This window comes from Vidua macroura, chromosome Z (assembly GCF_024509145.1).
Source record: "Vidua macroura isolate BioBank_ID:100142 chromosome Z, ASM2450914v1, whole genome shotgun sequence".
NCBI classification, from domain to species: domain Eukaryota; kingdom Metazoa; phylum Chordata; class Aves; order Passeriformes; family Viduidae; genus Vidua; species Vidua macroura.
Window position 1 is genome coordinate 35,603,713 of NC_071611.1, and position 27,628 is coordinate 35,631,340.

The 27,628-nt window shown below is 36.3% G+C and overlaps 1 protein-coding gene across 1 annotated transcript in view; it reads left to right on the forward strand.

Annotated features, from left to right (window-relative positions):
- HCN1 (hyperpolarization activated cyclic nucleotide gated potassium channel 1) overlaps positions 1–27,628 on the forward strand; it is a 187,827-nt gene that overhangs the window by 81,513 nt on the left and 78,686 nt on the right. The window contains exon 3 of the mRNA XM_054004200.1: positions 19,989–20,150. Coding sequence (XP_053860175.1) covers positions 19,989–20,150 — 162 coding nt within the window. The remainder of the gene's footprint in view (positions 1–19,988; positions 20,151–27,628) is intronic.

Consider the following 27,628-nt stretch of genomic DNA (forward strand, 5'->3'; position numbering starts at 1 on the left):
CACCATCTGATCCCAAGGGTCAATGTGTGAATTTTACTGATTGTACTTTTTTTCTTAAAACCTGCCAGAGTCTGTATAAATAGGCTCATGTCTGTATGTTCACGTAAGTGTTTATGAGGTTGATCCATTAAAACCCTTAGATGACCTAGGAGTCTAAATTCACATGTTAAAGCTGCAATTAGATACTTTATTTGAGAACAGTTAATCCCAAAGCATTTGCCCAGGCTATGAAAATGAAACTGAGAATTGCAGTTCCCATTTTATTTCAGATTTGTCTCTGAAGGGACATGCTGTTCCTCTGAAGGTACAGCTTCATGCTGCTCACATGAAGGTGAAATGCTGTTGTGCACTCCTGTTTCCTCTCCACCTGAGTTCAGTCTCCACCTGAGACTGGGTGAACTGGTCACCCAGAGAGGAGCTGGGGTCTAGAGCCTGGAACTGTGCAAAGGGGACTCCTTATAACTGGCCAAGTGTAAAAAGTACTTGTCCAGCCTTGTGGCTGGCCAGGGACAGCCTGAATCTCTGTGTGAGATGTAGAGAAGCGATATTTGGCTGAAAGTTAGAGCTAAAGCTGTTATTTTGAACAGAGAACACTGGAACTGTTACAGCAAAATTCCTGAAATAGCAAAATAGATATTTAGCCACATATCAAATATCAAGTGTTCATGCTCACTAACTCTTCATGAGCTCTACAGGAAGAATTAAGAAAACCTGTTTTTAACTCTGTTCACTGATACTCCCTTTCCCAATCAGAAAGTATACTGATATTGCTGAATGCCCCTGCCTACTATCACCAATCCTTTGAGGTCTTATTTGAGTGAAATTTCTTGACTCCTCCTTTTACCCCATCCTGCCTTACTGAACTGGTTTTAGTATGCTCTTTTGCATTGCCTTCTTTTGTTCTCAGTTTGGTCTGAGTGTGGTTCCCCTTGAGAGACATAAAAGTTCATCTAAGTGAGCTCAGCAAGCTTATAACAAAGCTTACTGGTTTTGTTTTTTTTTCTGTTTTTATGCAGAGGAATAAATCCCAGTTTGAGTTTCTTGTGTGATCAGTGCCATGTGATGTCAGAGTACAGGTGATGAAGAACTAAACAAATAAATGCGTAAGATGTCTCAAACAAGCATCAGAAAGGAAGGGGAATTGGCTAAAAACACCACTTTAGAACCCATTTCTTAGTTTGTATGTCATCTGTACAGAGCAGAAGAAGGGGCAGACAGTGTATTAAGCTGATCTGTCACAGAACATATATTTAACTGGGACCCTTGTAAAACTTTCTCTGAAGATTAAAAATGTAACAGATAGGGAACGTGATGGAGATAAATTGGCCTTGGTTGTCCTTGACTCATAAAAATTTAACTTTGGGTAAATGAATGCAGTAATTAATAAGGGAAGAAACCCAATGACCTCTAACCACTTGTTGAAGTAAGACAAAAAAGTCAGTAATCTGTGTATCAAGGAGAGGTTCTTGTTTGCTTTGTATTTTTAGGCCTTCTTGTAATGCAGAGAGGTCACCTCAAAAAATGCTTAGTTATTGAACCTTATTTCACATTGCATAATTTCTCTTTATCAATTAGAGTAAATTTAATTGTCCATAACTGTTCTCCTTCCATGCAGCAGAAGAGTAGCCTCAGAGAACACAGAAGAGAGGAGGGGTTATTTCCAAGTAGATGACTAGAGCGTTGCACTAGAAAATCAAATTAGATTGCAATGAAATGCAGCTATAAAAATGCTATTACTTCAGTGAATTTTATGCAAAAACCCTCATAGAATGATGCAGTAGGTTTTTCAGAATCTACATGCAGGAGCATGAACTTCGGAGAAAAGAATATAATTGAGGAGGCTCTCTGGTCTGCAGGATGATGTAAAGCAGACTCTTCAAATATAGAGTGATTTTAAACCAGAATGAATCTGCATTTAGACAGGTAAAAAGATAACTTGATAGTGATGCCAGCCTTACTATACACCATTAGAATGATGGACAGACTCCTGTTTCCTTGGTTTGTTGGTTTGTTTTTTGTTTTTTTTTTCATTGCATCAAGGCAATGGGAAAAGGTAGTATGCTTAAAATAAGGTACTTGCTAAGTGCTTTCCTGGATTGGGACCATGAAATACACAACATTTGCAGGATTGATCTCCCATATAGTCTATGAAAAACCCTGTATTTCTAGGGACATATCCTTTATTTTTTCCTTTCTCTCTTTCTATCACTATTAGGTTTAATAGAGTCTTATTGTGTTACTATTATTGTATCCCCTATCACCCAAGTGTTTACAAATTGAGTATGAAGAATCTGTATTTGCACTGGCTTTAGTACTTTTATAGTTAAATCCTTTCTCTTGTGCTACTGTTGCTAGTTCTGCAGATTTCCAAGGGAAAGGTTGGACAATTTCTTTGGAAAAATCCATTATAATACAGTGTATCTGAACAGCGCTTTCTGAGTAATCTGTACAATTTCACAGATTCTTCAAACCTCGCAGACATTCTGGTAACGTCTTTGAATTACTTGAGTGTGGAGATGAGTGGGTGGGCTTGATAGAGGAGGAAGCTGTGAAAAAAACCCTGCTATGTGGAACAGAGACTGTTTGTTAAATGACTTGTCTGGCCTTTTTATAGTTTGCACTGGATAGACTCTACCACTTCTGCAGTTATGTGGGGTTCTTCAGGCTGTATCCAGTATGACAGAATTACTACTATGACAGTATGATTCAATAACCTCAAAAATCTGGTAGACTGAAAGTTGATCAAAAATCAATTTAAAATAATAAAACCAGCTCTTCTTGCTACTGTGGTATTTGTGAAAATAGTATCAGGATATTTCATAGGGGCAGAGGCAGATTGGATTGAGAGCAGTGCTCCTCTCTTTGGTGTCCGACAAAAGAGGCAGGGCAGAGAGAGAGAGACAAATAGCTCTGCTTTCCAGTGATGCCAACCTTCCTACACAAAGTTAAAATGATGGACAACGTTCTGCTTGGCTGATTGTTTTTTTTCTCCACTGAATCAAAGCACTTGCTCATGCCCTTAAAATAAAGTACTTGCCAAGTGCTTTCCTGGGTTAGGCAGAAAATGCTTATGCTGCATCACCTGCAAATGCATATATGTTATTGAACAAACTAATGTATAAAGTTCTTGTTTGGTCAGATGCTGGGATACTATTGCAAGGGAGGTTCGTACCATGTAGATGGAAAGCAGTGAGAAATTTCTATTGCTGAGGCAGCCTGATTGAAATGTTTTCATGATTGTAGTCAGTTTGGTCATTCTGAATTTGCCATGTAAAATAGAAAGGATTAGTTCTCTGCTGATATATTTTATATTTGCTGTAGTATTTAAAAAAAAACAAACTTCTTGACAAATGTAGCAGCCCATATCTGTAATCATTATGGTGCATTAAAGACTTGTTTTGGAAGCAGTACACTTTTTATCAATGATATGTAGATTGGTATGGTAGATTAATCCATTTTTCTATCAATAATCTCTCCAAAATAACACCAATATATCCCTTATTGACAGAAGCTTTCAAGCAAAGGGGAAAACAAAACAAAGGAAAACAAATGAATGCAAGAAATGAAAACTAAAGTGAGTAAATAGATGCTGTGGCTGACATGGCATTCAGCTTCATGCTGCTGCTGAGGAATCCTCCCCTGGCCCAGCTCATGCTGAATTGGAGGAAATCAAATGCAAACTCAAGCATCCGAAATGGAGTTTCACACATCTGAGACAGGCAATTAATGTGATTTTTAGTTTTCCACTGTTTTGGTAATGTGGGAGTTTTGAGTCAAGAAAAGAGGCTTTTTTACCCTAATTATTTATTTCTTTGTATTTTGCGAGTTTCTGTGAGAGTTGTTTGTTTTATTGTACTGGCTGATACAGAGAAAAAAAATTAACTTCATGATGTTTTTAGAATTAGCATATGCCCTGTTGTTGGTCCAGCAAAACAATATTTCATATACCTCCTTTACTGCATATTTTTATTCCTAAGAATGCAGCTATGAAGAACCAGTCTAATCCAAAATATTTCAACTGTCAAAAATTCAAATTCATAAGCTTATGAATACCCCTAGGTGGCACTACATACTTTTTTTGCTAAAAAATAATCAAACACTTTATATGTAAATAAAAGCAAAATCATAATAACTTAATATGCATGATGAATACATTACATATTTTCTCCAATAAAGGTGGCTAACAAGCTTTTTTTTAACAACTGTCTTAACAACTTCTTTAACAACTGGTTTAACTCCAGATGGCAACTAAGTACCACAGAGCTGCTCTCTCACTTCTCCTTCCCCCTTCTCTCATCAGTGGGATGGGAAGGAGATAAAGGAAAGAAAAGAAAATGGAACTCATGTGTTGACATAAGAATAATCTGATAACTGAAACAAAGTAGATTATAATAATAACAACAACTACAATAATAATAGCAGAAATAACAATAATAATCACAATAATTGTAATGCTAGTACTGCTACTAATAATGGTAATAAAAAGGAGAGGGAGAGAGGGAGATAAAACCCAAGAAAGACTAGTGATGCAGAACAAATTTCTCGCCACCCACTGATAGATGCCAAATCCTGTCCTTGAGCCCTTATTGTCTTCTTTGAGGTAATTCCCAGTATTTGTGTGCTGGCCATGTCAGTCTGTGTATGGAACATCCCTTTGGCCAGGTCAGGTCAGCTCTCCTGGCCATGTTCCCCCAGCCTTTGGGGCACCTGATCAGTGCAGAGCACAGGACACTTAAATGTCCTGGATTTAGGGTGAGCACTACTGAGCAACATCCCAAAGATCTCTGTGCCACCAACATGATTCTCACACTGAATGCAAAGCACAGCATGGTACCAGCTAGTAAGAATAAAAATCATTCTGTCCCATCTGAAATCAGTACAATAACTTACGGAATAATTTTTTTCTTGTCTGAGGATTGAGTGATATTCTACTAAAGTTTTTTGAGAATTTTTTGGAAAATATGTACAAGGACTTGAATACAGAATGTTCTTTAAAAGGGCATAAAACTTCCACTAAAATATGCTTGTATTTTTATTTAGATTTTAACATGTTTGAATACTTCTTTGGTAAAGCCATGACAACAGGGACAGAGGGGACATACAGGAATGTACTGGGTCTGAGTGACTGACCTGTTTCATAAGACTAAAGACTCTCTTGTGTGTGTGAATTAATCCATTTTGGTGACCAGTAAGTCTTGTAGCATGTTAAATATTATGTTTTTCTTTTTCATCTCTTAGCTGCAAAATCTAGAGACAACTGTCCCATGGGTTTGTGTGAAGACAGAAACCCCCTTCAAGACAGGGTCAGCTTTTCATGTGGTACAGACAGAGGGCAATGCAGGACTGGGGCAGAGCTGCATGAGTACCTAGGCTGGCTCATTACTCTCATCTTGGGTGCATAGGGTTTGGTTGTCAAAAGAGTCTGTCAAAAGAGCAGAGGAGCTACAGCGGTTGCTCCCTACCCTCCTCCTTCCCCAAACCAGGAAGAAAAGCCCTGGCAGTCACCAGTTACAGTGGCATCTGTGCCATTGCTGAAGTAGCACTGGGGATGATGGCTTCAGTCCTGTTGTTAGCACAACTGTTTCTCTGATATGTGATGTAGAAGAGCTGAAGTAACCAAAGCTGAAAAACACAAAAGAACATTAAACTGTGTCCTAAATTAATATTAGTAACAAGGCAGTTTTACAACTAATGAAGTGTTAGACACCTAGAAGCCTACTGGAATAAAATGAAATAGACTGTGTAGTGAAGAACAAGATGATAGCATTGTACCGTCATAGAATTTCAAATTGGAAAGGATCCACAAGGATCACAGGCTACAACTCCATTTGGTCACGTGACTATTGAAAATAAACCACAGGATCAAGAGAATCCTTCATATATTCCTTGAACTCTGAGGGGCTCTGAGGTGCTGTAGAAAGCCTGTTCCAGGGACTGACTGTCTTCTCAGTAACAAACCTTTTCCTGATGTCAAACCTGAACTTCCCCAGTGCAGCGTGACTCCACTTCCTTGTATCCTGGCATTGGTCACCAGGGAGAGATCAGCACCTCCCCTTCTCTGCTCCCCAGGAGGAAAGTGTACCTTGCTGCCAGCCCCCCCCTCAGCCTTCTCTTCTCCAAGCTGAGCATGCCAGCTGACCTCAGACACTAAGTCTTGCCCTTGAGACTTTTCACCTTCTTGATCCCTCTCTTCTGGACACACTCTAATAATATGATACCCTTCTTCTATTGAGACACCCAAAACTGCAGACAGTACTTGAGATCTATACCAGTGCAGTGTAGAGTGGGACCATGTTCAGATATTGTGGTTTTCGTTGTATGCATTAAACTGTGTGGTATTTTTTCTGCATCCTAAGCCAGGATTGGCCATGTCTAGGTGATGTTGCTTAGCAGGACGGGTTTTTTACCTTTTTAAAATCTAGTGTAAAATAAGTAATGGGAATAGCAAGGAAACTATATGGATTGTGCATGTCTTGGATTCCAGTGCTTGGTGACTTGGGCTAGAGTTTATTTTTATGTATCCAGATTTAACACAGTGATGACTCTTTCTCTCAGCTTCCTGCTAAATAGCCTTTGTGGCTACAAAACATATAAAGCAGTATCAGAGTGTTTTCTCATAGGTCATCAGAGAAAGATACAAGAGTAATAAATGCCCACATGACATTCTTCAATTGGTTTTCATATGACTCCTGTGTAAACTTCAAAATATGCAAAATGTACAAATTACTTGCATTTCAGAAAAGAGCATGTACAGCAGCAAGGCCAATTTTACTGCTACAGATAGAAAAAATTCAAGACCGTTTAATACAGACTGTTACAACATTGCTGTTTGTTGATAACAGAGACATGCATGTTCTCAGTACTCTCAGGAGTATAGACACACATATAAATCTTGAACTTACATACATTTTTATGTGGAGACATGTAAGGAAATATTAATGGATCCTTTTGCCAATTCAGTCATAAAATCAAAATATGCAATATCTGGTAAAACAGGGATTAATACTTGAAATGAACGAAAATCCATATGAACAACAGCTCTTCTCTTTTGGCTGTCCTTGCCAAACAGCTGTCTCTCCCTCTTGAAGACATGGCTCCCCAAACCTTTCTCCTCTTGTGGCTCGCACAGACTGCTATTTAATTTAATTCAGCCACAAAAGGACAGAGAAAATCAAGTGAAATGCTGCGTCCACTGAAGACAATATCAAACTCCTCCTGACTTTTGGGAAAAAGGATTCCCCTGGGGTACCTGAATATATGTACATCCCTAAAAAGAACTCTGTTACATTCTTAAGAAAAGATATTTTTGAAATCAAAGAGATGGAGCAGGAAATTGTGTGTTTAGTGTGGCATTATTTGGAGCTGCCTTTATGCACAGAAATTACATTTTTGGTAGTGAAACACTTTGAGGGGTGTAGCCAGGGTAGATGATACCCTCCCTACGTTAGTACATTATATCCATTTGTTAGAAAACAAATTGTACACTGTTTTCCCATTTTAACAGTTGTGCTTTAATGAAGAGACATTAATGAAATAACATTCAGCTTGTAGCTAAGAGGGAGATACTAAGAGAGCAGATAATTGTTTTAGAATTGTGCTCCTTCAGAAAGGAGGAATCAGTAATCACTGAAGTGGAAAGGGAAGACCAATTGAAAGGAAAAAGAAAAAGTTTGAAAGGAAGTTGTTGAAGTGACCTGACTGTGATTTAGTGAGGATTTAGTCTGTGGTTACATAATCTTTTCTGTCTTTTGAACATAACGTACTTTCATTAGTTGTTTTGTTTTGACTTTCAGAGATAATGTTTGCTATATTGTTACCATGGTGCAATGAACTCCTTTGTTTTTGGGAAAAAAAAAGTAGTTAATTATTTAGGGTTTCTTAACATGAATAATATTTATCATTGTCTTTCCCCAAATAAAGAAACTGAATCCTCCCACTCCATAATCCAAGGGGTGTACAAAGGATGAGCATTATTTGTTGAAACTATATGTGAGAAATATATGACCTCCATGTGGTGGGTGCACAAGAAATAGGGTATCAACCCCGAAGAGTCCTCTCTCTTCTGTCACGTTTTGTTGAGATTACCAGCAGAGAGCCAAGGATGAGCCATAGCATCCATGTCTCCTGCTTCTCAACAATGAGCTGTTCTGCAGCTCATGTTGTAAAGAAGTACAAATGAGCAGAATAAGTGCAGGACTTGTGCAGAGCACAGTTTGAATATTTAACATGAGGCATGTTAAAAAGTAAGACAAGTTCTTTATTTATTTTTAATGTGTTTATTTCAGAAATAGAAGTCAGATGGTAGCCAGTCAAACCACAAAGGATTTCCCAGAATGATCGTGACTGTGGGTTGGGATTTTTTTTTTCAATTTTATTTAGCAATGGCATTTTAATGTCTAGAAAACATGTGGGTGACCCAGGAATTAGTATTATTTTGTTTTTCAGGTCATCAGAGGAGAAGGAGCTGTATTTGTCAGGTTGATTTTTAAAAACAAAAGGTCATTGTTTATTGCTGCTTCTGGGGCTGGGAATATTAGAGCAAGTTCCATGCAGATGGACTCACCAAGTGACAGGGTCATTTAGGCAGGTGATAAATTGTCCAGAGTAATTTCAAAATTGTACTTCAAGGAATACTGCCTGGTAAAGAATTGAGTAAGTGCTAGTCCACACCCAGCAGTCTTTCAGAAAGCTCCTGCAGCCTTATTGCTTATAGAGTATCTCTACAGGATATGAACTGTGTAGACAAATAGTTTTTGTAGCTCTGCAAAGCCATGACTTCTGCTCTGTTTTCTTCCTAGAGTGATGCTACACACATGTGTAACTCACAGGTGCACAGCAGTTATGCAGCTGGAAAAGTATTTGAAGATAAAACATTATCTGTCTTGTGGGATGGAGTTGCTTGAAAACTCCTCATATTTTTTTTTCACCACCTCATTAGAAATTAGAGGGGCTGATAAATAAGAGGCTCTGCCACCATCCCCACAAAATACTTCAAGACACTCTGTCTCTCTTTATGAAGGGTTCAGCTTACATGCTTGATCATGGGATGTGGGCAAACCTAGTCAGCTGGAAGTGTTGTAATCAACATTAGACCATGTCAGGAGAGAGCAGCCCTGCTGGCAGCAGGCCGGTGCTCCTCCTGGCACTCACCACTTCTATTGCTCTGGGATGTGCTTCAGTGCTGCTTTTTTCATCCTTGTCAACCACATGTGCGGTGCTGTAACCTAGTGCTCCTGATGGCATTACCTGAACAGTGCACAATCTTAGCCCATTTCCATACATGATGAGTCGGTTTTTACATGTATTGGATTTCCTCCCTCCTGCCACCTTTTTGTTCTCCACTGTTCTCTTCCTGGGCTATTAGCTGTACCACAGCGTTTGGAAACACTTGAAGCATCTAGTGCTTGTTCTGCCAAATGCAATGATATAAATACCTCTCCATTCCACTGTCACTCTGCAATTGCGTAAATACTGTTCTTGCTATTCAGTCTCTGTCACAGCACAGTCACAGAAATGTAATCCATAGCACAGGGAGCACACAGGATAAACGCTCCAGGATTCAGCCTTCTGGAAACAAAGGATTCCTGTAATTTAGGATTAAGTTAGTAAAAAGAAGTTGATTGAAATATCATTGAAAACTTGCAAACTCTTAGATTTTTATTCTAGACCTTAAAATAATGCTTTTCTTTCTCTGTCCCATTTCCTGGAGTTGAGTGATTTTGCAAATATCTCAGACTTATTACTATTTCCTTTTTATTTTTAGTAACTAATTTTAGCCATCAGTTTCTGAGGGAAGTTTGATAGGCATGCAAATATGAATAACCCGAAAGATATTTTCAAGTGAATCACAGGTTTTGCAGGGTAACCTAAATCACAGTAATACTGGCTCAGAGTTGGCAATATTGTTACAATGTGGTCGTTGAACTACTGATCTTTTCATGGTAGCCATTGGGTACAGTCATTCTAAAAAAAGGATGGAAGAGTTACTTATTCTGGACTTGAGAATCTTTTATTAATATTTTTTTTTATATAATGTTCTCTATTGGAGTGTATAAAAGGAAAAAAAAAGGGTATTGCACAGGGACAGGGTATAGAAAAAGTAGAATGTGGAATAGATGAACTGAAATTGTACTGCAGGGATGCTCTGGAAAACAAGAATAAGAGAAAGCACAGAAATTAGGGGGATATATTAATCTACTGACTGAAGGTAAATAGTTTCCCTCCAGATGTTTAGTAACAGAAGAGTCCACCTTTAAAACTACAAAGTGAGCCAAAATTGCAAGACAAATTTGGAATTGCTTATAATTGGCTAAAGGATAGTCTTTTCTTAAAAAATAATTATGTTTGATTTTTTTAGAAATCTTTCTTTTCTTTTAAATATAAGCAATGTAGAGAAACCAGAAAAGGAAAATATCAGGATGCTTAGAGCTGTAAAAGAGAAGGGCTAGATAGAAACAGACTGATGGAGAAGAAAAAAAGTTGATTGCAGCCTGTATTGCAGAGGAATGCATTCAACCCACAACAAGAAAGTTCTTGGAAGAGCGTTGTAAATGGAATCAAAGATTCCAAGGAACTATCCCAAAGAAATGTTCCAAAGTTTTCCTTCTGTTTGAGGAAGAATTAAAAAAGTTGGGGCACATGGGATAATTCAAAGAAGAAGAGCATGTTTGCTTCAAGTTCTCAGTCTGCAGTTTTGCTTCACCACATCTTTTCCATTGGCTGTCAGACTGCCACGTATGAGTTACTCGGCTTCTCATGAGCCAGATTGATCCCAGCTGCACTTCGGAGACAGAGAGAAAGCAGAAGCAGGCCACTGCAAAAAGGCTCTGCGAGACATAGCATGCTAATCCTAAGAAACCAAAAAGTGAAATGCATTTGGTTCGAAAGAGGTGTAAAATGAGAGGTGCTTTTGCTTTGTGCTGTGCTCAATGTTGCAGTATTTCAGCCCAGTATTGAACCATGGCCTGTGATGTCAACGAAGAGCTAACACAAGCACCAGCCTGCACCGACCATCCTGATGTGAGGGTGCTTTAATTGCTGGTGTGCTTGTAACATGTTGGAACTGGAGGTGGGTGTCAGAGAGTTAAAGGCTCCATGAATTGCTCTTGAATCTGTCGCTTTTATAAATAACAAACTGTAAGAAAGCAGCCTAAATTACTGAGCCATCAGCATTGTGGTCTAGGCTGGGTAGGATATTTACCAGAAAGAGCTCACTGTTGGTTGCTAAACCTGTAAAGTTTGCAGAACACAGGATGGAGCATGTGGTTCTGTGGAGCAGCACACAGCTGATTTTTCTGATGTCCGTGTGGATCCACTGGGAAAGGCTGCAGACAATCCCACAGACAATTCCCAGCAGTAGATCAGTGCAAGAGTGCAAGGAATGAGTGCATAGAAGGTTGTTCCTGTCACCAAGTGCAAGCTGGACTTAAATATTGGTCTGAAGGAAATCTGGCAATAACATCTAGAAATAATCAGCAGAAATGTTAATATGTGAAATCAAAATAGTTGAGAGGGCAGAGGTTTTTCTGGGGGAAACGATGGTGTGTATGGTCTATTGAAACATGAATGGCCAGCTAAAAGCCATGAATTGTGCAAAAGAAGTTTATTTGTGTAGTGTTCAACAGCAGATCTCTCAAGACTGAGTAGTCACATAAAATCTGGCTGGAATGATGAAATGTTGAGACCAAATCTCTGAAGAGGAACCTCAAGTGATCACCTGGGGTGACTCCAGTGTCAGCTAGAGCTCTGGCAGGGGAACCAGAGCTTTTGGAAAATGCAGTCTAGTGGATCCATCTTTTTCCATTATTCCCATTAGGCATTGTGTTTAATGAGGTTAACTAGTTAAAAAAAAAAAGTTATTAAATGTAAACTTTGAGAGACTGTATTATAGTAAACACTGAGAGAGGAACTTACACATTAGGCTTGCTGTACACTAACAGTTTTCTTTTTAAAACAGTTTTGTTTTTCAAAATAGCTTAGCATTATAAAACAACCATGTTAAAATTTTTAATTATTTAATATTAATTTATTTTATCAAAAAACAATGGAAAAACTCTAGACACGATGGGCCCTCATCAGCCTTTCATTGTTAAAACTGCTAGCATTAAAATGTAATATTTAAGTTGATTCTCTATTGAATGCAGAAAGATTTTAGCCATCAGACACAAGTGTCAATTTAAAGTAGATAGAAAATACATTAAAATAATAAAAAAAAAAACCCAAATAACACCATGAAAGAATACTTGTTTCTTCTTACTATATTTGCTCTTTTTTAATACTACCTATATGTCTATTTTGTCTTTTGGCGTTTTTTTTCCTCAATCTTTCACTTTCTTAAGCTCACAGGCTGTCTGTAGAAAATTTGAGTATTAAGGACTGTGAGCAAATCATGTTCATGTGCATGCAAGCATACTCTCACTTTTCCTAATAATGATAGCCATGTACTTATCAGTTGTTGAGCACAGAAAAATAGAATAATTCAGCATATGAATAATTCAGTTCAAGGTAGTTTTATGTACTAAATCAAATAAACATACTATTTTTAAAGAGAGACTATCATATGCAAATTTCCAGAGCAACTTCTTCAAAATGTTGGGGTTTTTTTTGTTTTGTGTATTTGTTTTTTGTTTGTTTGTTTGTTTTTGTTTGGTTGCTTGGTTGGTTTGGTTTGTTTTTTTGGCTGTATGTTGCTTTTTATCATGCAACTGAATTTTTAAATTCTTTTGGTGATTTTTGAGGCAAGTTATTAAGATTATTATTCTGGTGTGTTCTTTGTACCTGCTCAGCAATCTTTTAAATTAAACCTTTAAAACTCTAAAAGATGTCCTCTATGTGATTTTGAGTGGCAGTAAGATTTGAACAGTAGACTTTATTTGCACAATGATCTTCACTTCCTACAAAAAAGGTTCTCTATAATTTTGTCCAATTAGCCGTATAATTTTTAGAATCATTTGTCAATATTATGAAACATTGACTTAGACCACAAATCACTGATTCCTTACTGGAAGAATAATTTATTCACATATGCTCTTTTATCTGGTATTTCCTGGATTTTTATGCCTCTGAATTACTATGAGTGACTTAAATGTATTTGCTATTGCAAGATTTTCATCAGAACAAATGAATTTTGTGTATTTCGGGCCTGAGCATTCAACTGTTGAACAGTTCCAAATTTCATGCAATATCGTACACTAATCAACTACCTTGAATTATACTGATAGTGCTGGGTTTTTTTGTAACTATTGGCCTATGAACTCTTCAATTAAATTACTAGTAAATGCAAAATTCAGATTCCAATATAGTATGGAATTCTACATGTTTGATTCACAGCTTAAATCTATTCTTAACAACCCAAATCTATAAACATTAAAACAATTTTGCGTCGTAAAGCAACATTTCTTGGGCTTTTTGAAAGGAAGGTATTGCACACTATTGAAAGGAATCATTTAGAACCAGTCTAATCTTAGAACTTTTATTCCGCAGGAAATTTAACATAATTACTTTAATTTTCAATTCTTTGCCCATTATTTCAATGTTTGGAAGATGAACCTTATCAGCTTCAGAAAGACATCAGCTTCAATTCCCTAGAAGAAATATTCTTCATTATTTTTATTTTTTTCAGTGAGATCATTACACTGCCATATTATAATTAGGACAATTGATTTGAAGCTCAGCTATGTGGCAATGTGAGTGGGGAGAAGGCATCAGTAAAAAGAACTGTGCTTAATGAACCATCCACTTAAATCTCAAAGTGATACTTGGAGGAGTAGTTAGGATCACATAAGAGAAAACTTTCTTTGGCTTTTCTACACACAATTTCCTTTGCTTCCCAAACCCACATCTGCTGAGACATGTGACATACAGATCTACTGAAAAAATTGTTTTACAACAATAGTTTCAGATACAATTTTTGTAAATGTAAAAAATTACAAGTTTCTGTGTACATCCAATCTTTTGGTACTTCATCTACTATGAAAAAGTATCTGATTTCATTTTGTATTCACAGAGAAGGGAAGATAAAAATATTACTGCCTTAAAAAAAATTAAAAAAGGTCAGGAAAATACTGAGATTGAAAGAAGTTGGTTATATGTGTTCCATTTGTACTATGATGATTGCAAAAATATTTATGAATGCATAGAAAACATTGTAGCTGATTTGTGTTTATTTATTTTGATTGAATTACGCTGTTTGATCCAGTGGTCTGTGGACTGGATCATTTTCTATCCATTTCAATGTAAGGTGCACTCAGGGCACTGCTCTGTTCTCTCTCCTAAATACCTGTCTCTTAGGAAAAGACCTAGTGTGCTGAGGGTAGAGTGTAATTGCCACCAAAGTTATGCCTTAAAAATGAAAATAAAAATGGATTCAGTGTCTGAGTAACTTGAATGATCAAAAATGTTGTAGAATAATTTTATCAGGCATGCATTTTTTATGAAGAATTGGTTCTTCCTAAGGTTCTCCCTGCATTTTCTTGGCATTTAGATATATTTTATTGTAGATTTCTTGGTAAATGTAAGTCTGGTATTTATTGCTTGTTTCAGATTCACTAAGGATGAGAACTGGTTGTGTGTGTTAAAATTAGGGAATATAGACTTCAGAATCTGATACTAATTTCTAAAAATGCAGTCAGGTATCTGATATTTGAAAAGTTGTAGGCAGTTTTTTAGGATTCACATTGCTTGTTCAGCTGCCTTTTTAGCATAGTGGGAATCCCTGCCTTGGCAAAGACTGAAGGGGAAAAACTTATTTCTCTTTTCTTGTTGCTGTCAAAGTACATCTTCACATTAATAAAAGAAACAGTTCCTCTTGCTCAGCTAGTAAAAAAAAAAGTCTTAAATAATATTTTGTGCCATTTACAGACTGGCTATGTCTCCTAGCTGCCTTCTCTTTAAGATAGAAATAATTATGAAAGAAAATAAATGTTCCTTCTAGCTCAGCTCCATGCTCAGATGGTCTCCAGCCTGAGTTCAGTGATGCTGTCAGTGGAAATATTTGACCCATCAAGAAGCTTGAGCTGAAGTTCAGGTGATGCTGATGCTTGAAATAATGCTGAAGTGGGAACGGACCTACACTTCAAGCTGCCAAAACTATCAGTCTCTATGTTCATGTGCAGTTCCAATGTTATTTGCCATATGGTCACACTCAGTTTGGTACTATGGCTTAAGAAGAGTTACAGCTGAACTTTTGTCACAGAGGCAGGCTGTTCGTATTCTGTGTTTGTGTCCTTCTGACAGCTGTAAAATGTTTTTGGTTTGTTTTTACTTTGTTTCACTTCAGATAAATGCTTAGTCTAATAAGGTACTTCATGTCATCAATATAAGTGATGAATGAGACCTCCACCTCTGTTGAAACAAGTGAGAATTAGCACTGGTGATTTTATTTCAGAATCCTGAATCCTTTGTCATTTGCTTCCTTTTTTCTTTGTAGAGATAAAGTGACTTCTCCTCTTTATTTAGATGTCAAGACAGGTCCCACACATTTATCACATGAGGATAACAAAACCACACATTCTGAGTGAAGTCATGCCCTCTGTGTGACACTTAATATTTAGTGTAGCACTGGCCAATTTACAGTATTTATATATGGTATTTGCAGAATTTATAGGTGGTAAATAAATATTGCAGAACTTAAATATGGTAAATTAATATTGCTTCCTGGTTATATGTGACCTTTTCACGTCTTGCCTAAATATTCCTTCAGCAAAGTAGTTCTATTAATGCTTTCAGGTTTAATCTGTCACATTTCTGTTTTGTTGTTCTGTTCTTTTTGATCAGCAGAAGCTGGCTTCTATTTGTACATTTCCTTGAATTGGAATAAATGGGACTCCTATTATAAAACCTAATGTCAGACTGACTCCATCTAGAAAGCAACAAATTTTAAAGGTCACATAAAATAGGCCATTCACAGTTCTTTTTTTCTGAATATGTTTGATTAAAAATAGTTTGCTCTGTTTATTAAATCATTGGTGTTTTCCCTTCAGGGCCAACTAAAGCAGAAGCAGATCTTTGCATTTGTTGTCAGCTTAAGGCCACAAATGCAATTAGATTTGATAATGCTATATACCTTTTCCCACTACTGAATTATCAATGATTAATTATTTGTTATAAAATTAAGCACACATAGCAGGAGTCAGTTGAGTGTAAAATGTTACTCTGAGGGCATAGCCAGGCATTTCAGTCAATGTGTGTTTACATCTGCATGTGTGGATGTATTTCCAATGTAGAATGTGATAACCTGCAATTCTCAAAAAAACTGGCTTTGGTAGAAGTTGAATCAGACCCATAGTGTCCCAAGTGATATTTATAAAGAGTATCTTTTAAAGTCGATTTGTCAAATATGAAATAGATAAAGAAAAAAGCCATGGTTGTCTTTCATGGTTTAAAGAAGATCAAGAGATGGATGCTCAAAAAGAGGCATTGTGCTCTCCCTTTTATATTATTTTGTTTCCAGGGGAGCTTTGTTGTAACTACTATCTTAAAAGTAAACATTCAGCTCAGATAGGAGAATTCAGATCCTACTGTTTATAATCTCTGCTTAGTTGGTGCTCTAAGGGATAAACCTAATAATTTTGGGCTGACCCAGAGACTGAATAAAAAAAACCCTTTTCACTTTCATAGCTGTTATTTTGCCCTGCAGTCTAGCTTGGAGTTTCACTGTTGTAAGTACAGCTTTCAGCATGCCTTCCAGAGCTGCACATGTGCAGCTCTCCCTTTTTTCCCCACTGTGGCTGTTTAACATTCTAGACTCGACACAGCTCACTTGGTGCAAGAGCCATTTCATATTGCCCAAGGCATGTTGCAGATTTGAAGACTAAAGGTGAGATAGCTTTGTGATGCTAAGAACCTTTAGTACTTCTGAGAAGTGGAAGACTGCATGAACTCAATGAGGTGAGATTTGAATAAATTTTTCTAGGAAAAACTGAAGTTTTTTCCTTCATTTAATCAGAATTAAATTCTGATTATTTGGAAAAAATAATTTTTATATAAGCTGAACCTAAAAATCAAAGCCAGTGGAATAACCATCCCTGAAAGTGTTCAAGAAATGACCAGTGCCATGGACTAGTTGACAAGGTAGTGTTCAGTCAAAAGTTAGACTTGCTGATCTTGGAGATCTTTTCCATCCTTTTCATGGTTCTATGATTGTATGATTCTGAACTGAACTAAAAGCCACAACTGAATAAATATACCAATATCAGAATACCAGTTATCAGAAGGCAGAAGAGGTAACCTGTGCATTCCACAACAGCAGTTCAACAGCTTTTGTGTTCACTTGGTTAAACTATACATGTGCTATTAATTTAACATGACAGCCCTAAAATGCAGTTAAGCTCCTGGGCTGGTAAGACTGGAAAGGTTTTTCCATCTCAGGCTCAGAAATCAAAGTTAGCAGGACTAATTTGATATATACACTCCATTTTAAATGTGAGGAAGGAATAGTCTGCTGTCTGCTTCTTATGTGGGAATAAAAAGAGTAATTAATAAAGTGTGAGTGAAAACTGAGATAAAACCTGTGAAGTCTGACTTCTTAAGCAATTTCTTATTCTCTGTGAGCAATACTGTGCCAAAACACTGGAAACTGTTAATCTGTGGTTCCATTTCGGCCATTGTCAGAGGCATTGTCAGTTATTCGGGAAAAAAATTAAGGTTTCCAGGATAATGATAAAAGCTTGTAAAATTAATAAAGGAAGAAATTATGAGTTCTTAGAAGTGAGTTCACAGGCTAGATTTTTTATTTTTCAGGTATATGGAAACTATGAAAAATGACACTACTATAGCCAAACACAAATTGTCAGAGATAACAAAAACTGAAATGGAGTAGTAATGAAAAAGGAGAAAAAATTATGAAATTTTTCCTATTATAGGAAACAAAACTGTGGGAAGAGTCAGTTCTCAGGAGGATTTTAATTTTTCCTCATATGCAATAATCTTAAGTAATTCTAGTAAATTTTGAGAAATGTGTTGTCCAAAATTTACTCTCTTTCTGGTTAAACTGAATTTTTAGGTTTGAAATTAGTAATATAAATAAAGTGGCCAGATTTTCAAAAGTATTTTGCAATTGCAATTTCCTCTTATTTGCAAGGCATTTTTGCATGGTAAATGTTTAATTATAACCGAGCATTTATATTTAACTGCGTGAGTGAAGGGCTTAGGAGCTTAAATTTAGTTGTATGCAAATGTTTGAATTATTTTTGTTATGAATAATATCTTGTTAAAAAGTTTGTTGAAATAGAGAGATTTGAGCACACATCTGTTCTGCAAAATCAAGGTAAACTGATTTGTGGTCTTCTTGTATTTCTTTCTATCCCACTGGAGGACCAGCTAATGGGCAAGCCACTATGTCCTCAAATCAATGGCATTAGTTTCCTGTCCTGCAGTTTATCTACGCTTCACATATCTCCTAGGAGTTTGAATGAGGCTTAGCTCATTAAGATGAGAATTGTAATTTGCGATTATGAAAAAGAGCTATAAAAATATGGCTTATTTTATTCCTCTTGTTTCATGGTATCACAATCAATTCCTGAATAGAAGAACATTAAACGTGCAGTATATGACTTCAGTCCACAGGGCATATTGGCTATAGTTTAAAAAAAACGAAATAGTTGGCTATAGTTTTAAAAAAAGAAATCAACACATCCCACCCCTTCCACCCCCTAAGTGTAAATATGTCAATACAATACTACAGGCAAATAAAAAGTTAAAGACACCACAATGTGGTCTCCATATTTGTACTTGCACTCATTTGCAATGTAGATACTTTACCTCTGCTTTTAGTTTAGATATGTAAAGTTACAATGCAAACTTTCCATCTATTATGTGTGAATTTTTTTTAATCTAAAAATGAAAAATTTTGTCTACCAATGTACCCATATATCTCTAGCAATCTGATATTTTCAGTCCTAAATCTTCTGGTTTCTATGTCTAGCCACACTACTAAATAGTATTTTATACTTAAAATTCTATGAAACACCAACTGCACATTCTTCAGCTTCTAAATATAGTTCTTGCATAATGATAATTATGCATGTTACAGTGATTTATATTTATCTTTAGTTGATTGAATTGTGTAAGAAGTATGGAGTATGTCTGTATTTATGGATTGGAAGTACATTATAGCAGGGAAGTGCTAAATGCTTTTTTTCATAATATATTAGCAGCTGACTGCTGCTCCTTATGCAAATTCTGTCCAGCAAATTTGCCCATGACAAACCTGAAAATGTCTCTGTTTTTGAGAATTTTATGTGTGATTTACTGTAAGACACTTCTCAGGTGCAAATGGTTTGTGTCTTAAGAATGGAGGAATACATTGAAATCCAACTTACTGTATTAGTTTGATATGAATTTATCTACTACAGTAGCCTATGTAGTAGCCATGGAATTATCAGCATTTTTGGAAAATGCTAATTATTAAAAGCTGTCAACTACCTTTTTATAATTTTTGATTGGTGAACTGGTATATACAAATTGGATTAAAAGTATAGAAGTAGAAGCCAAAAAATGTAACACTTATATTGTTCCTTCACTCAAATTTTTGTGCATTTGAGAGGGTAATAAATGCAAAAGTGAATCTTCTGAATGGGTCATTAAATCTCCCACAACTTTTTAGTATTTAAATACCAAACTCATAGTAATGGCATCACTGGCTGAACCAGGTATTTTTTAACTTGTGAGTCTTGCTTCAATTGAAAGGAGTTGGAGGTTTTTAGAAAACACTTTATTGGGTGACTTCTATCCAATTTATTGGGTGACTTCTATCCAAAACTGCCTTTTTCAGCAGTTTACATAACACTGGCATGCAGCCACGAGTCAGGTGTGTCAGTATGGTTCTCTACTGAAATTCATGTGCTCAAATTAATGATCCTGCTTTAGAAACCTCACCATTTTTAGAAGTTCAGGATGACACTTCTTTTCCTTTAACCTGCCTGATGAAAATTAAATGACTTTAATTTCTGATTTGCAACATGTACATCACCTGTAATTTTTGTCTGCAGATTTTCCACATGACGTACGATCTGGCCAGTGCAGTGGTGAGAATCTTTAATTTAATCGGAATGATGCTCCTGCTGTGCCACTGGGATGGTTGTCTACAGTTTTTAGTACCATTACTTCAGGATTTCCCACCAGATTGCTGGGTGTCCCTAAACGGTATGGTTGTAAGTATTGTTCATTTTTCATTGTGCTTTCTAAACATTATTTTTCTAAATAGTTAGCTTCAGAATTTAGTGTAAAAACACATGCCTAGTATTATGCTGCCCTGCAATCTATTCAAGGTTACTTTAATATTTTATTGGCTCACTTGTAATGAACTAAAGTTTGTTTTGTAGTCCTCATGGTCAATAAAATGATATTGACTCATTGTCAGTAAATGAGCCAGAAAATACTTTAAGTTTTAAAGTCATCCTAGTTTATTAACCCTTATTCCCTAAAAAAAGCCACCAAAAGAAATATGGAAGCACTCAGTTCACCACTGCTTTCTGTTTAGGCCATAATTTCAGAATGCTACTGGAGGTAGATTATTTGCCTTAGTTTTGTGTAATATTATCCTCAGTTTGTAAACTTCTGAGTCATATAATGATCCATTGTTCCCAACACACAGATCAAGATTTTTATAAGTAAAATAAGATAAATAGGCTCAGTTGTATGATAGTTTTCTGTGTGGGAACAGAATGTTCAAGGACAGAATGTGACTCTGTGTTATTTATAAGGACAGATAATGACTTTCTATTTAAAAGACAATGGCTGTGAAAAATACTTTTTTTTTTTACCAAGTCAGATAATGTGGCAGTATACAGAACATTTTTATAGGAAATACAGTGAAATTGGTGGAATGGATCTGTAGCCAAAACAAAAAGCGCCAAGCAGCTCTCTCATTGGTGATCTAAAAATATGTATCTCTCCAGGTTTTGTAATCTTAGGATCCATAAACCATCATCTTTATTGTAGATGGGCATCTTGCTTAGTGATACATATTCCTGTTGTAGAGCCATAACAGTATTTGTTCCTTTGGGAACATGATACTGCACATTAATGTGGGAGCTCCTTGACTAAGCCTGTCAGTCATACAGACAAGTATTTGCAGTCATCAGGCAACATCTTTAATGATAACCAGCATGTTTGCTGACATCTCATTGTGCCTGCTTTTCTAAAAAAAATACTGACATATCTTCAAAAATGGGATTGCTACAATAAAAGTAGGTCACCACAGTGCTGACTGGCACATCTTTCCATTCTGCTGTATTCTGTGTTCTGCTTTCTAACATTTTCCATTCATGTTTACAAAGCATAAAATTTCCACCAGCTTTTTAAAGATCTGGATGAAAATCTTGCTAGCGAATAAAAGGAAGCCTTGGATTACACTTAATTTAAGTACTTAACTTTTAGAAAACACTAAACTATTAAATTCTCTCTGCTCCTTAAGAGCTACATTCAATCTCAAGAAAGCTGTACACGCTATGCGCATGCTCTGACCCTTCTTTCTGCCCACCCACATTCAGGGTATTTTTTTTATGGAAACAATATTTTCTCTCTACTGTCCACATAAACTGGGAAAGATCCTTTGTGGAAGTTGCAACATTAAATTTTTTTTTTATCAGCAACTGAATTTGTTTATGTTGACTGAACACTGGGAAGAAATTTGAATATAAAGTTCACAGCATAGGCAGTCTTTTAGGCCAGAGGCAAGAGAAAGAAAGGTGGGCTGCAAGCCTGGAATCAGGAGCACATTTAAGACCACTCTTAGGGAAAACATATAGACCTTTCTAGATGTGTCATGGTGTTACAAGACATTTCCTAGTTGTTTTCTAGGCTCTGGTAATGAATCCTTTAACACTAAAAAAAGACAATGAAGCTGTCATGGGGATATCAGTCCTCTAAAATGATAGTGGAAACACGAGGAGGTTGATAATGATGATGATGGTTATGTGCTTTTCTGGTGTATTCAGAATCTTAACTAACAGGCATCTTGTTTGACAGGGTTTCACATTTCTGGTACTGCAAGAGCTTTGACAAGAGGGAAACTGTACTCTCCTGGTATACCTTAGCATATAACAATTTAATCTACTCTGAATTTTAACTTTCGATACTGAAATGACTGCACCTGGTAGTGGCGCAGTCATTTGGATGCAAATGTAAAATTTTGAACTTATTAATTGTAATCACTGTCTTGAAGACTTATTCAAGCCAGTGTGTGCTCAGCCAGAAAAAGTCAATTTTTCCAAAATGTAAGTCAGTGGCAAGTCAAAGCTTTGCAGCTAATCTGTTAATAAAAGAAGTAAGGAAGTTGGAAGGATGACATGATGTCTTCTCAACTGACGCAGCCTAGCCTACTCTTCCAGTCCATAGTTCCATTCTGTCTTGCACATTAGTTGCTTCAGGCTGCAGAGTGAAAGAACTTTTAAAAGCCTTGTCTTGAAAGCTGTTTCATCTGTCTAAACTGATACATGAAATTATCCAAATGCCTAAGGCATGCTCGTGGTTTTAATTTATAAATACTGTAAAGGAAAGTAGTGTAGATTAAATTTAATGCGACAGAGGAGCAGGAAAATGAACCCAGGTTGCAAGTGGCTTACTACCTCTTTGAACAATGTGACTGAATGCAATTGAAACAAAACAAGTTAGTTGGATTTTTGTCTTTGAAAGGTTATAGAAACCTTGTAGTGCAACATGAAGGAGACTATAAAATGGAAAGCCCTCTCTGTAAAAAGGATAACACTGGTTAACACTGGTTAACACTGTACCAACCTACAACCTAAGTAGTTCAACAAAGATCCCATTGCTAGACTCTCTGCCTTAATAATAATTATGAGCCCATATTGTATCTGTACTCTCAGCTTGAACCTCTTGGCAGTTCCTAACGTAGGCCCTCGTCTTGCAATGAAATGACTGCCAGAGCTGACATCTTCCAGAATATTGGTGTACTGGCCATTAAAAATAAGAACACTGGTAAATATCATAGGAAAGTAAGTAGCAGCTTTTTCCCCCCAGCACCTCCCTCACTTTAAGTCACATTCCATCCCATCCATTACAGACAAAATAAGAGTAAATTACTTTTAGGAGGGAATATAGATCTTTGACGCCATTTTAGTTTTTTTCAACACTAGGATTTTTTAATTCCTAAAGAAGGTCTTTTCTGAAGAAGTTTCACAGACTTTCTTAATGATGCTGCCTAATTTCTCCTTGGGTCAGAAAGCCTATTATCTGCAGCTCCCTGTGTAATTTATCCTCAGGTTTCTGATCTGCATTGCTTTAGACTAGTTTACTTCCATAATGACTCATAGACTAAACATTTTTGTCATGCCTCAGAGTTTGAGACAGTAGTTCCTTAGAAAATTAAGAGTAAAACTTGCAGATCCACACAAAACACTAAGTACAGACAAAACCAGAAAAGCACAGTGATCCTCTGCTATAGTCAGTCTATGCAAACCAAGATTCTGCATTCAGTTTAGGTGCAGTAATTGCAAAATTAGTGTGTGGGTCCCAGCTGATGAACTCACCTAGTCATGTCTTATATGGGGAGGGTGTCTAGGCAAGTAGAGATGAGAGATGACACTTTTGCCACTGATGACATCTGGCCAGCTAAACATCACAGCCTGTAATGAAGCATACCTTGCAGCAGATCATTACTAACAGTGTCTGTCTGCTAATGTGTCTGAATATTCCCAATCTATGTGTTCCTGTCTATATTTGCAATAATTAGTTGTATGGTTAGGAAAACATATGGTCCCTTAAGCAAGCTATTTACCTGGGTTTTACAGATCTTTTTATTTATAATGTTCCCTTTGTGAAATAAAAGTGTAGTGGAGAGGTATAGAATTTAACTGGAATGGTGAGTTTTTTAAAAGCCAAAAGAGATTGTAAAGGTTTTGGAATGCCTTACTTTTCTGGCATTTCCCCTGGCAGTCAGCCAATATTTGTTCAGCAAGAGCTTTCAGGTACTCTGATTTATTTTGCTTTGTCTTCCTTTCTGTCCTTGCAGTTGGATTGTTTACAGCTCCAGGGTGTTCTAGGATGGATTTAGTAACCTGGGATTTTGCATTGTATTGACACCCATTTGTGTCTCATAATTTCCTCAGGGGCAAAGGAAATCAGACCTTTTTCATCTCTGACGGTATCAGCATTGCTAGTAAAACAATTTGAGAATTTCTGCTACAGAATCTGGAAGTCTCTCTTATTATAAAATGAATTACTTAAATTAATATTTGATAGGGAAATTCAGAAGGGGAGGAGATGGTTAGGATTTATAATGCCCTGAGAACTATGCTAACATATATTTAATATATAAAAAAGCTATTTAGTATACTGCCCAAAACTACAATTTTAATTATCAACATTTCTTACTAATGAGCACCATTTTCAATTATACAATCACTTTTTTTTTCAGTAAGATCTCTGCTTTACTTATTGGAGCTCAAGGATTTCATTATAGTTACTTTGATATGTTATTCTTCATTGGGTTTTGTCCTTTTGGATAATGCATCACCTTAGCACCTTCTTCCCTATAGTTGGCAATTAGGGAAACTATTTTTGTCATGTGATTTTTCTGCATTTGATCATTGTATGATAATTATCATTTAGAGCTTCACAAATGTTTCTGAGTAAATTTTTATTATAATAAAATATTATAGAGCCACATTTAAAGCAATAGATTCCTATGATTTCATTTGCAATGCTGAGCAATAAATGTGTATGTTAATCAAATCCCACAGTCTTATATTGGGTGCTTAAAAAGTATGGACTATATGGGAATCATCTGATTCCTAGAGTAACTGCGGATCTTATGTGGTATACTACTATTCTAATGTATTTTTTACTCATATATTTATATTAATGTATGTCTATTTAGTTAGTGCAGTGCATCTTGGTACAGATAAAAGTGTGAAATTATGAATCAGAGATGGACTGGGATCAAAATTAGAGGAATTGCTTAAGTCAGATACTCTGTTTATGACACAATTTGGAAATACAGTAATATCAGTAACAACAATATGTAACTGACATTCTTAGGACTAAGACACACATATTTTTAAATCTACAGTGAGAAATTATATTGCTTCTGTTATGTGCAGCTGTTCAGAATTCAGTTGCTGGTCTCTCCTGCCCTCAGCACTGACCTAGTCACTGAGGTCAGTCTGCTTCCTCCTGCATTAAGATGATGGAGGAATGACCTGTTTCACTGGTCTGGCATGAAGCGATAGGCCTAATCATATATTAGCTCAGGAAAATATATTAATTAGTGTGATGTTTTAGTAAAAGAAACTGCAGAGGAAAATTTTGTGGATGTGCAGTGCTAAATGACAAGGTCGGTTTCATGCAGACTGAAGACATGCATTAACTGCAATACCAAAATTTTATGCCAAGCTAGTGGGGACTAGAGAAACAGGGTATCTGAGGACACTGTTGATTTAATTCAGTGTGTCATGATCAATGAAGAGGAAAACAAATCAGGTTCTCATTTTTACCACAATTGCTGAGGATCTAGGAAACCCACATAGGTTTTCACTTTGCTTTATTCTGTTTTCTGACAGGTTAGCAGGTAGTCTGCTTTTGCAGGCCTAGAATGGGAAGTAGTAATAATTTTAATACTTCTTCTTTCCAAACTCCTTGTTTCCTTCCAACATCTTTGATGTAATATTCTATACATTTTTTGATGTCGCATATACTTTGGGCTATATTTTTGGCATTAGATTTCTGATGTGCTTAGATTAAAAACAGTTATTAGATTTCCCCAGCCTTACAGTTATTGAGGTTTCTTTTTTTTTTCCTGTATATTATCTCTGCCATTAATGTCTTCTCAGATTCTAAATGTTATTTTATTGTCTTAAAGCCATGAGCTAATTCAAATGTAAAAACATAAGAACTGAAAAATAAAAGTGCAAAATCAATTATAGGGAGGTTTAAAAATTTTTAGAGGTTTAACAATAGGGAAAGTTATACTTCACTATCTGGATTATAACTTCCTCAAAAGGGAAAATAGTCATTCAGAGAAAGTATTCCCAATTTTAATCACAGAACACCAGCTCTGAGAACTGTTTAGCATTGCAGACTCAACTATTGTCGTAAGCCCTGCCACTTTACCTTACTCTCACTAAAATGCTTAAAACTAATGCTGTACTATTGATGCAATTATTTAATGCTGCTGGTGATAGCTATTTCAGTAGATGTTGGTGCTTAATGGAAGGATCTAAATTAGGACAGGTTTGTAAGTGTTGATTGTAGCACTATGTTGCTGATGTGATAATAGGTGCTAAAGAGGATGTCTTCTGTCATTAATTAGTTGGCTGCCTTGCATGCTTCTGTTTCTTTCAGAGAGAAAGCTGTTCTTCCCTATATGGGATGTGAATAATGAAACAGTCATTTAGAGGGAGCATTCAAAAGCAAGTTGGTGCACTTAAAAGATTCTAACTTATTTCCACGCTTTTTCTGTGTTTTCAAAAGAGCTAGTAGAAATATGTCAAGGAGCAGATGCAAGGAAGAACTTGCTTATTTGTCATCAAAATCTGGTTTCCGTGTTTCTCCCTCAAGAATCAATACAACTCATAAATGCTTATGCTGCAGTATATTGTGACGGGATTTCTGCTAACTGTAAACTACAAAATATTTTATGTAAGTCTTGCACTGGAAAGAATAGAAGAAATTGCACATAATATTGTAAAGCCTATTGTTATGTTTGATAGACATTCAAGGGAAAAATAGCAGACTTCATAAAGTGTGCTCTAAGCCATTTCTTTAGTAAAAAATGTGAACTAAAGTAAAAACATAAATTGGACCTATCGTGTTTTAGGACCTCGTATCCCACATTTACCCTGGAGTAAATATTCAGGAGGTGTTATAAGCACCACATGGCCAAAAGCAGATTCTCTGTTGTAGTGAGTGTTCCCTTTTTCTGGGGGGAGCTGGATCAGTCTGTTTTGCTCTCTAAATTTAAAATTTATCTGCATGTAGTGGTACACTGGCTTGAACTGGAATATAAATGTGAAAAAAATTACTTTGAAGCACATTACTTTGAAGCATATATCCCTGGGTGGCCTTTTCTCTTGTGATTGGAGTTCCGAAAAACTGAACTCTTGGAATATTTATGCCAGACCAGGTTTCCCAGAATAAACCCAGTGTAGATATATCCCAATGAATATCATTCCTATACAGCTGTTCTTCAGCAAATCTTCCCCTTTTTCATTGCAAACCTTAACAAAAATGCACAGCCTGATTCACGATCCATATGTTTTAAGACTGCACAAAAACGTGGTTTGCACAAGGTGCATATTTTTGTAAAGGGGTCATTATCACAATCAGATTTTCTCAAGAACACTGATTTAATGCTTTTGCCTGATGAGTTTTTCCATATCAAATTTGAATTTTCTACACACAGCTATTCAACATCTGATTCATTCTAATATTTAAAGTGCATCTGGAGAGAAGTGTCTACTGGGATGCAATTAGACATGAAAAAATGACCATCTGAAATAGCACATTTAGAATACATACATTTCACGTTGGGAAAAAATCAAAGCAAGATACTTTGTTCTGGTTCATGTAATTGCAAACCAAGTCACTCTGATACATGAGAAACTTGAGATATAGGTCTGTGTCAACCAGACTTATATCAATAGTCTGTAGGATGTGTAATCTGGATTCC